General features: G+C 43.1%; 2 protein-coding genes across 2 annotated transcripts; one reads left to right on the forward strand and one right to left on the reverse strand.

Moving 5' to 3' along the window:
- Positions 1-1,652: 1,652 nt before the first annotated feature.
- Positions 1,653-4,619, reverse strand: fank1 (fibronectin type III and ankyrin repeat domains 1). The gene is made up of 11 exons (XM_038960764.1): positions 4,607-4,619; positions 3,921-4,101; positions 3,688-3,812; positions 3,513-3,594; positions 3,359-3,433; positions 3,190-3,255; positions 2,876-3,052; positions 2,160-2,292; positions 1,942-2,019; positions 1,812-1,856; positions 1,653-1,715 (listed from the first exon to the last, which is right to left on the reverse strand). The coding sequence occupies exons 1-11, from the start codon at positions 4,617-4,619 to the stop codon at positions 1,653-1,655; spliced, it is 1,038 nt and encodes a 345-aa protein (XP_038816692.1).
- Positions 4,620-5,173: 554 nt separating this feature from the next.
- LOC120017792 (putative pre-mRNA-splicing factor ATP-dependent RNA helicase DHX32) lies at positions 5,174-11,341 on the forward strand. The gene is made up of 11 exons (XM_038960765.1): positions 5,174-5,443; positions 6,358-6,551; positions 7,094-7,466; positions 7,594-7,827; positions 7,950-8,043; positions 8,137-8,286; positions 9,274-9,465; positions 9,659-9,799; positions 9,940-10,130; positions 10,264-10,454; positions 11,167-11,341. The coding sequence occupies exons 1-11, from the start codon at positions 5,174-5,176 to the stop codon at positions 11,339-11,341; spliced, it is 2,205 nt and encodes a 734-aa protein (XP_038816693.1).
- The last annotated feature ends 470 nt before the right edge of the window (positions 11,342-11,811 follow it).

Below are 11,811 nucleotides of genomic sequence, written 5' to 3' on the forward strand. Positions count from 1 at the left end.
ACACTAAACATTTTATTACAAATAATAATACATGACTAATTTGCACAGCAATGTGAAATCTCTGACTCCCTCTTGCAGGATGATGTTTAATCAGACACAGTGAGCTCAAAAAGTATTGGGACAGTGGCACATGTTTTGTTGTTTTGGCTCTGTACTCCAGCAATTTGGATTTTAAATGATACTAAGGACTATGAGGTTTCAGTGCAGACTGTAAGATTTAATTTGAGGGTATTTTCATCCATATCGTGTAAACCATTTAGAAATTACAGCACTTTTTCTATATAGTCCCCCCATTTTCGGAGAGCAAAAGTATTGGGACATATTCACTTACAGTATATGTGTATTAAAGTCGTCAAAAGCTTAGTGGTTGTGGACATATTCATAACACGCAATGACTACATCAGGCTTGTGACTCAGCAAATGCATCCAACAAGTTTGTAGTTTGTTTTGGTTGTGTTTCAGATAATTTTGTGCCCAATAGAAATGAATGGTAAATAATGTATTGTCATTTTTATTGTAAATAAGAATCGAATATGCTTCTAAACACTTCTACATTAATGTGGTTGCTACCATGATTATGGATAGTCCTGAATGAATCATGAATAATAATGAGTGAGAAAGTTACAGACGCACAAATATCATACCCCCATTACAATAAAAGGGGAGGTTATCATTTTTGTGGGGGGGGGTATGATATTTGTGCGTCTTAACCAGTATGGCTACCACAACATTCTGCAGCAATACGCCATCTCATCTGGTTTGCGCTTAGTGGGACTATCATTTGTTTTTCAACAGGACAATGACCGAAAACACACCTCCAGGCTGTGTAAGGGCTATTTGACCAAGAAGGAGAGTGAATGTGCTGCATCAGATGACCTTTTCCACAATCACCTGACCGCAACCCAAATGAGATGGTTTGGGATGAGTTGGACCGCAGAGTGAAGGAAAGCAGCCAACAAGTGCTCAGCATATATGGGAACTCCTTCAAGACTGTTGGAAAAGCATTCCAGGTGAAGCTGGTTGAGAGAATGCCAAGAGTGTGCAAAGCTGTCATCAAGTCAAAGGGTGGCTACTTTGAAGAATTTCAAATATAAAATATATTTTGATTTGTTAACACTTTTTTGGTTACAACATGATTCCATATGTGTTATTTCATAGTGTTGTCTTCACGACTATTATACAATATAGGAAATAGTAAAAATGCCTTTGAATTTTTTTTTTATTGAATGAGTAGGTATGTCCAAACTTTTGACTGGTACTGTAAGTGAATTTTCCCTAAGTGCTGGAGTACAGAGCCAAAACAACAACAAATATCACTGTCCCAATACGTTTGGTGCTCACTGTATCTGTACGGTATAGCGAAACCAAGTCAATCCTTTGGGTCTTGAGGGAATTCTTAATGGTTTATTATTTCATTCATCCTTACAAATTGGTATACAGTATATGTATACATGTTTTGTTATACAAAACAAATATCCAGATAAAAATACAGGTTTAAGATACAGCACATACATACAATATGTTAATAAATAAACAACAGTAATAAAGCTATTAGAATAATAATGCTGTCCACCAAAGCCCTTTAATAATGGACTATACCATCTCTGACTATACTCTTTAATAATGGACTATACCATCTCTGACTATACTCTTTAATAATGGACTATACCATCTCTGACTATACTCTTCCGTCCTTCTAATAAACTGATGATATTCTGGAGGGGGGAAAAATGATAATCAACATTTGCTCATATATTCACTATAACAGTAGCATATAACACAACAGTAATGGATATGGAGAAATACATTACCTCTCTTCCAAAGGCCTTTGCCATTTCAGCTGCCCCTGACCCAAACTACAAACACAAAAATATCAGTCAATTACAGAATGATTTAAATTGCTCTAATTGCAACAGAACCCATGCTGTAAGTTGTCATTACCTCGTTCTTCACATCGTGGTCGGCCCCACTGTCCAACAACAGCTGCACCAGCTCCTCATGGTTGTTCAACACTGCCACCTAGCAGACACACTCGTTATATTGACTGCTTGCCTTGTCCTCTATCAACTTTCCTGTCCCATGTCCTATTTCCTAAGGGGTCTTGCTGAGTTTGCACCATGAGTGGCACAACAAAGTTTTGGGAAGAGTGTGAAGTGTACCATAAGTGGTGTTTTGCCATCCTTGTCCCTGGTGTTGACATCAGCCCCGGCTCTGATGAGGAGAGAGGCCACCGCTGGGTTCCCACTGACCGCTGACACCCTCATCAGAGGAGTCCAGTGGGACACGGTGTCCCTAACGTTCAACTGAGACAACAATCAACATGCATTTTAGCCTCAAAATTAGAACTCTTTCACTCCCTTTAGTCTTTTACTTTTGATAATGAAACTAAGGCTCTGGTTAAAAGTAGTGCACTTTAGTGGAGCATCGCAGTGCTAGAGGCCTCACTACAGACCCGGGCTGTGTTGCAGCCGGCCGCGACCGGGAGACCCTTGAGGCGGTGCACAATTGGCCCAGTGTCGTCCGGGTTAGGGCGTGGGTTTGGCCACCTGGGATGTCCTTGTCCCATCGCGCTCTAGTGCCTCATGTGGGGAGTCGGGCGCATGCATGCTGACACGGTAGCCAGTTGTACGGTGATTCCTCCGACACATTGGTGTGGCTGGCCTCGCAAGAAGCAGTGCGGCTTGGCAGGGTCGTGTTTCTGAGGACGCATGGCTCTCTTACAAGACTGTAACTACCAATTGGATATCACGAAATGGGTAAAAAGTTTTTTACAAGTACAATTTATTTTTAGTTTTAGTAGTGCACTTTACATGTACAGTAGGGAATAAAGTGCAATTTCAGACATGGCCAGCTTATAAAGCTCATAAATGCTGACACCAGTCTTACCTCACAGCCATCCTGGATCATGTAGGCTATGACAGCAAGGTGTCCTCCGTCAGCTGCCCAGTGGAGGGGGGTACAGCCCCCCATGTCCTGGGACTGCCACGTGGCCCCAAATCTCCTCAGGTACTTCACTATGTCCAGGTGGCCAAAGAAACATGCCAGCATCAGACTGACATAGACACAGTAAATGGTCAATCACAAACCCATTGTTCATTTACCCACAACGTTTGTACTGTAAATGTGAGCAAATACAGTAGAAGTCTATTTGCAAAGGCAAGGTACATAATACTGTATGTGTTTGCACACCTGTCTTTCCCACTACCGTTCTTCATATTCACGTCTGCACCGTGTTCTACCAATTTGTGAACCAGTCTGAAAAAGATCCAAGTTCATAGAAAAGGTTTCAAGCATAATAGTGACATTATTCCATTACTAGGAGAGCTTGGTGAGCAAGACTCGCCCTGTAAGGTTTTACCTGGCAAAGCCTTTCTGTGCAGACACCATGAGAGGAGTGAAACCGTGTTTGTCATTGACGTTCACACTGACTGTCCTGGAGAGAAATAAAGCATGACATTAACCATAAGAGTATCTCAAAATTCTATCCTATAGTCCATCTGCTCATTGCTCACCCAGACTCCAACACTCTGGTCATGTCCTCCTCATCATTCATGTTGACAGCAAGATGGAGGTTCTTCCCACTCATAGGCTCACCTGGATGACATTATATAGATGTCAAAGAACATAAATATAATTTTGATAAAGCAGATATGTCAACTGAAAGAGTGCTATGTACAGTATACTCACGTGTGGTAGAGACAGACACAGCCGGGCTGTAGAGGGACTCCCCAGTTGGTCTTGTGATTCTCAGTCTGTACTTATAGGACGTGCCGGGCTCCAAACTTTCTACAGTGTGGTGACTGCTGTACCCACTGGTGATGAGCCAAAAGCACAGTTAAGCCTAGTCTTAGATTATGTCAATTAGAATTAGATATTATTCTAGGCCCATAGGATGTAATCTATGAATAACTTATACTCACACATAGATAGTCCCATATGTGTGGGATTTGGGGTCCATCTCTTCTACAGAGAAGCGGGTCCATTTCTCTGGTGAGCCCGTCCGTGGTTCATTCTCCTCTGTCTCCCAGCTCAGGTCAATGCTATGGTGACTCACTTTACCAATGACAGGAGGAGTCGGTGCCTTGAATGGTTTATGGCTGCCTAAAGAACAGCACAGACATTGAAAGGGATAAGGTGGGGGTCTGGGAGAGTTGGCCTTAATCTTAACACATTTTACAGGCGAGCTATATAACTTACATTACAGTACAGAGGGTTGCATTTCTGGCCATGACCACATGATGGCACTACTAGCTGTAAATTACACAAAACAGAAAACTTTCTGGGACTTTGTTTTAGCCGTTTTAGCATTTTATTTATTGTAAATAAATGATTGTGCACCAAAGGCCACCAAAGACTGTGAACCAGTGAATGATTTGCCGAATTGCTGAAGGTTAGGTCCAGCTTGCTGTAACTTTAAGATATACAGTAAAGTTAGCTAAGCTACTAACGCGTTACAGTATAGCTTAACTACTAAATTAGCTAACTAAAGCCAGCTCTATATAACTTCACGTTAGCTAGCTAAACCTGCTGTAGTTTGCAATCCTGAATTTCTGAAAACAGTCTTTGATTCAAGACGGAAATCAAAGTAAACCTAAAATTGACATACCTGGATTTGTCATTGTCACAGAAAGCAGTTATCTTGTTGATGCCATTTTATGGTTGCTATGGGAACCACATGTGGCATGTACGGGAAAACCTGACGTGCGAAAATCCTTAGAACTTTTGGACAACCCTGTGTGATTTAACTAGGTTGAAAATATGTAACGTTATATTTTCAACCTAGCTAGTGATTTATCTTTTGCAGTATTCATCTCATTCTATATGTCTGCAACATTGTTGCAAATGCATAACCGTTCAGCTGCGCACACTCCTCCACACAGACCATGTTCTCTATTTTTGTCCTTTCAAACTATTGTTCTCTATTCTACTATGCTTTAGCCTGTCCCATCATGGCCTCATCTGTTGGGACTCTTCGGGATTAAGTGGCCACATGACCAATCCATCCTTCACTGTGTCGCCGGAGCACGTTTAATTATTCAGGCTCCCCCGGCTTTGAGCAGGGCAGAGGCATTCGAAGCGATTTTATTTAGCTTGAACAACCTACTTTTAAATTATATAAAATCACAAAACATTCTTCATTTTTATCATTCATTTTTGAGGCTGTTTCTCAACCATGGCGCAGGGCATAACAATCGGAGAGAAGTATTGGGAGGATAGAGTAGCCTTCGAAACAGAAGGAGCAGGTCAAGAACATGTGGAATATGATGATGTTTTGGAGTTTAATACATTTGACGGACTACCCTACTCCTCTCGATATTACACATTACTGAAGGAAAGGATGGCTCTACCAGTTTGGAAAGCCAAGTGTGATTTCATGGACAAGCTGGCCAACAAGCAGTTTGTTATTGTCTCTGGCACTGCAAAAACTGGCAGAAGCTGTCAGGTGAGTTGATTACTCTCCCTTCTGACAATAACTAGGTTTGCTCTAACGATACACTGAGTATAGAAAACATTAAGAACACCTGCTCTTTCCATGACATAGACTGACCAGGGGAATCCAGTTGAAAGCTATGATCCCTTATTGATATCACTTGTTAAATCCACTTCAATTAGTGTAGATGAAGGGGAGGAGACAGGTTAAAGAAGGATTTTTAAGCCTTGAGACAATTGAGACATGGATTGTCTATGTGTGCCATTCAGAGGGTGAACGGGCAATTCAAAAAATGTGTCTTTTAAAGGGGTATGGTAGTAGGTGCCAGGCGCACTGGTTTGTGTCAAGAACTGCAACGCTGCTGGATTTTTCACACTCAACATTTTTTCTTGTGTATCAAGAATGATCCACCAGCCAAAGGACATCCAACTGTGGGAAGCATTGGAGTCGACATGGGCCAGCATCCCAGTGGAATGCTTTCTACACCTTGTAGAGTCCATCCCCCAACGAATTGGCTGTTCTGAGGGCAAAAGAGTGGGGGTGTATCTAATGTTTGGTAGACTCAGTGTATATTTGTAATACATAATGACTATGGGTTGCATCCCAAAAACCGCTCCTTTCTCACAAATTGTGCACTTGTTCAATTCCCTTCATGGATTTGAAAGAGAAGGACTAGTATAAGGGATAGGTTTATTGTGGAATCTCCCTCTAGTCTAGCCCATGCCTATACTAATCCAATGTTTTTACATGTGTGAGAAGTACTGAACCAATGCACACTTCAGGAAAAAATTAAGATTGTCCAACTGGTAAGTGAAATGAGGGGTTTAATGAATGCTCTCATTATGACTGAAGGATGTGAATAGAGAAAGGAGAATCTGTTTTGACAGTGTTTCATGTTCTTATCTTTCTTCCTGTGGCATGCTCAGATCCCCCAGTGGTGTGCAGAGTTCTGCCTGTCTGTCCAGTACCAGAATGGCATGGTGGTGTGTACCCAGGACCACAGGCAACATACAGTGGATCTGGCCCTGCGTGTAGCTGATGAGATGGATGTCAACATTGGTCATGAAGTGGGCTACAGCATCCCCCTAGAGACATGCTGCTCAGGTGACACTGTTCTCAGGTCTGTAAACACTATTTAACACACTGCTCACACACTATTTCACAAATACACACACACACACACACACACACACACACACACACACACACACACACACACACACACACACACACACACACACACACACACACACTCTCTTTCTCAAACACACTTACATCACCCACCTCTTTCCAGTTTTTATTTTTAAAGAAGTGAACATAAGAGTTGAGGGGCCTCTTTTCAGAAGCTCCACTGCAGCTTCCCAGGTCTAACTCTGACCATATGCCACGCTCCCACATCTCTCACTGCCATAAGTCAGCCGGGGAACAAAAACACAGGACAAGCTAAGAAAATAGGCAGCCACGGAGACCTAATGAATCCACTGACCAGACTAATTACTAGAGTAAATGACACTAGCACAAAGCAGCTTCATTAAGGACCCTTTCAGTAGGACGGCTAATACATCCTCTTGTCTTACACCTTTGGCTGTAATTTGCTATTAGTGCACTAGAATTGATTGCTTTTACGTTTTTGTAAGAGTCTTCCCTTCTTCACCACTCCAGGTACTGCACTAGCGACATGCTGCTCAGAGAGATGATGTCAGACCCCATGCTGGAGCACTACGGTGTCATCGTCATTGACCAGGCCCATGAGAGGACGGTCAGTACAGACGTTCTGCTGGGCCTGCTCACGGACATCGCCCTGCAGAGGCCCGAGCTCCGTGTGGTGCTCCTCACAGCTACACACCCAGGACCCAAACTACTGGGCCACTACAGGAATGTCCCACTGATCCAGCTGGAGGGCGTGTGTTCAGCGGAGGCGGTGTATACTGGTACCAGCCACAAGGACTACTTCTGCTCTGCCCTGCGACTGGTTCTGGAGATACACCACTCCCAAGAGGAAGGGGACATAGTCGTATTTTTGGCCACAACTCAAGTAAGATCTGCTTAAAATGTAATCTCCTAGTCTACAGTCTGGGAATGTGGGAGAAGCCATACCATGACAACTGTTGCTTGGAGAATAGCTTTTCCCAACCTTCTCTCTTGTGTTTTCCCTATCTCAGGAGATAGATCTGGCCCGCGATATCCTCCGTCGCGAGGAGGTCAATATATCTCCACATCTAGGGGAACTTCTTCCTATCTCGGTGCACCCTGGGCTGGGTGGGACTCTGCCCATGCCAAGTGAAGAGGACGGCCGGTGCAGAAGAGTCTTCCTCACCTCCAGTCCAAATGAAGACCTCTTTTGGGCTGTGCACATGCTGAACTTTGTCATCGATTCCGGTGTCCAGAAAAGAAATGTGAGTAACATATTGACGAATAGTTATTTTAAGAGAAGCTTTTTAGTAACTACAATGTAATAAATTATAGTTAGTGGTGGTTTATTTAAATTAATGAATGTCTGTCTTTCCTCATTTTATAGGTTTATAACCCTAGGATCAGGGCGAACTCAGTCACCATTCAACCTATCAGTAGGAGTCAAGCAGAGAGCCGCAAACAGCTTGTAGGACCAACAGGTATGACAAAGACTGAAATCAGTATCAAAGTCCAGGAGTGTTACAGTCTGGAGAGTTGTGTTCTTGCTAAGCTGAGCGCATCACTTCCCGCAGGGAAGAGTTTCTGTCTGTACCCAGAGGACACACCCCTGCCCAGCGAGACACGCCCCCACATCCTGGAGTCTGACATCACATCCACCGTGCTCTTCCTGAAGAGGATGGACATCGGTGGCCTGGGCCGCTGTGACTTCATCGACAGGCCAGGTACGGCGAAACAGGCTGAACAAGTACAAGGTCTTTCTTCAGCATTACATTTAATGTATCTACAGTACCAATGTGACAGGACAGCTAAATGTATACATACTGAATGGAGTGATACATCAGTACAATGAAATTACATCCATAATGCAATAATGTCCCTTGATTGGTTGGGTTGGCATAACACCAGTGTTGTTTTGTATGTAGAGTTTTGAGCTCCATGCATCCTGTAGAGAGACATTTTGGGTTGAGCTCAGTTAGTTAGTTTGGCCTGTGTGGTATTGTGTTCCATTGGAGTGCGGTGAGCCGTGCGTAAGCTAAACTGACAAGCCTTGTTCTACCGGCATTGTTTTCAGAGTTGACCTGCTTCTGTGAGATCTGGCTCCCTGGGCCTAGTGATGCAGCAGAGGCCATGGAGTGCTAACACTCATTAGAGATAAGAGCTTAGCCAAGCTCTCTGTGTGTGTGTGCGTGCGTGCGTGTCTCTAAGCCCTGCCAAGCACTACAGCTTAATGGTGTGCAGCAGGGCAATGTGGGCATTCCACTATAAGCCCCATGATTGGATGACATTTAGATTGAAAGTGTGTGCTAAATTGGTGTGTGATGTTATTATTATGTTGTTGCTGTTGTGATGCTGTTTCTCAGGATTAGACTATTACCATAATGACCATAACGTGACCGTATATTTGAGATGCGTATTGCCCTGTATACTCTAGTTTTGTTGTTGAAAACATTGTCACGTCCAGAAGTGGCAGTGTAAAGCAAAGCTTCTCAGAACATTTATTTTGCACAGTGATGCACATCTGAAAGAAGGATATTGAAGATTAAGATTACAATCAATTTAGCCTGCTGTTGTACAACATTACCAAATAATCTGTTTTACAACATTGTAAACAAACAGTTTACAGATGATTATCTTTATGAAGTCAGATACTTCACAGTTCTGTCATGCACAGTTTAGATTCATATCCATGGTTGTGTTATTTCCACCAGATCCTGAAGGTCTGATGCAGGCTTTAGAGGAACTGGACTACCTAGCAGCCCTGGATGACGATGGGAACCTGTCGGAGATCGGCATCATCATGTCTGAGTTCCCCCTGGAGCCCCAGATGGCCAAGACACTACTTGCTTCCTGCGAGTTTGACTGTGTCAGCGAGGTGATCACCATCGCCGCCATGCTGGCAGGTGTGTGGGGACTTCAACTTGTGCTCTGTATACCACATTAAAGATTCATGTTAACATACACACCACCACGCTGTCGTCATACTGGCGCACTTGCTGACCTCATACAAAGTGAAGTCATGTCAAACCTCACATATACTTCATAGTGTACAATATTGATGCACTAACCCCTTCTATCATGCTGCCCCTCTCTTAGCACCAAGCTGCTACCTGGTCCCCTCAATTGAGTTGAGGCTAGAGGCCTCTCAGTGTCACCTTAAGTTCCAGCACCCAGAAGGAGATCACTTCACCCTAATCAACATCTACAAGGCTTTCAAACAGAACCAGCAGGAGCCCTGTGAGTTCACATAGGCCTACCTTTAGCCACAAACAGTTAGAAGAAAACTAGGTTAACATTGGCCATAGACTTGTCATTGATTGATGCTTGTAATGTACATTATGCAACCCTAAATTCCTCTCTGGTTTGGCGTGGTCCAGTTGTCAGTGTGGAGAAGTGGTGTCAGGACTACTTCCTGAGTCTGTCTGCCCTGCAGACGGCTGATGCTATTCGCTCTGAGCTGACTGACATCCTGAGGAGGATAGAGCTGCCTGTATCCATGCCTTCCTTTGGTTCCAAGGGAAACATCATCAACATCAAGAGAGCGCTGTTAGCCGGCTTCTTCATGCAGGTAATATGGCTTCTACCTTCTAGCATTAGATATCTATTGAAAACTGATAATACTATGACACTTGAAAAGGTACAATCTACCATTTACTTGGAGTGATTATAAAAGACAGATACTGTACTGTTATGACTTTCAGGTGGCGAGGGATGTGGACTCATCAGGGAATTATTTCATGTTGACGCACAAACACGTGGCCCAGATTCACCCTCTCTCTGCCTACGGCACCAAGACGCCCAAACTGGGCCTGCCGGAGTGGGTCCTCTTCCATGAGTACACCTTCTCAGAGGACAACTGCATCCGCACCGTGTCCCACATATCACCAGAGGAGTAAGTAGACTAGGTCTGCAGATCTGAAGTAATCATTTGTGAAAGATAAACATCAACAAAACAAACAGAATATATAAAAATATAGTATATCAACGATAATATCCAAAAACAACTCAATAATAGGCTATAACCATGTGTAGCTTCAAATAGATAACTACAGATATTCACTTCAGGGAGAGACAAGAGTTCCCAGACACTACTTTCTGTTTTGGCCCAGGCACATTATAGTCAGATTGTAACTGGAAAGGGTCTTCTTAATCCTGCCCTTAAAAATGGATTATGGATAGCACAGCTACAGTACTTAGACAGTGCTGTCTTAATGGGGACAGTTAATGAAAGAGAAAGCCTGGTAGCTTACACATGCTGTCTTAGGTTACACACCTAAAAATGTAGCTTTTTAATCACAAATGTTTACCAAATGGTGCCCCTCACAGCTGTTTGATGTTACTGTAAGTGCTATATCCAATAAAGGGTCATTCATAGGAAACCCTGGATTGAGAGATTCTGGTACGGTTGTCTATGATCATCTCAAACTCATTTCAATTCCCACTTAGGTTGCTCTCCTTAATTGCAGGTGACCCAATGTTCCTGTGCTATGTTAAATGTGCACTTCAAGTGCAAGTGAATAAGACAAAAAAAAAGTGAAATCAGAACAGAATGAATGGAAATCCAATTCACCAATGATTCCCACTCCCTCCCTCCCTCCACCCAGGTTCATTCAGATGGCTCCACAGTACTTCTTCTTTAACCTGCCTACCAGTGAGAGCAAGGACATCCTCCAGAACATCTTAGACAGGGGAGCTGAACACTACAAAGCAAAGACGATTAAAAAGAGCCCCAGCCTAGACAGCATACCAGAAGTCACAGCCAGTTGTGTCATACAGTGATTGTGAATGCCTTGGATGGGGACCTCTTTAGAGGCAGAAACGCCCTACTCATTCCCTGGTACGTTATTATATGGTCATTCTCACCGGTGTTACCGTTGTCATCTCACCAGTGTTACTTTTGCGTCATTGAAACTTAGAATCATGTCAAAATGTCAGGCTATAAAAATTTATATAATTCCATTTGTTAATCACTTGCATTTATATATAGGAAAAAAGTGACTGTCCAGATTTCCAATGTGTTTGTTTTAGTGATATTTATATAGGCAGTCCATGCACCTGTATGCGTGTTATTTTTTGGAACTTGCACTTTAATAATAAATACACCTCTAAAAATGGATGTTTGGGGAGTGCTCAACCTAAATGCACAACTAGTAAAATAAAAAAGAAGCCTATTTTGGGCAGTCCAAAAGCTGGGTGGTTCGAGCCATGAATGCTGATTGGCTGACAACCGTGGTATGTATACCACAGGT

Source organism: Salvelinus namaycush, chromosome 22 (genome assembly GCF_016432855.1).
Source record: "Salvelinus namaycush isolate Seneca chromosome 22, SaNama_1.0, whole genome shotgun sequence".
NCBI classification, from domain to species: domain Eukaryota; kingdom Metazoa; phylum Chordata; class Actinopteri; order Salmoniformes; family Salmonidae; genus Salvelinus; species Salvelinus namaycush.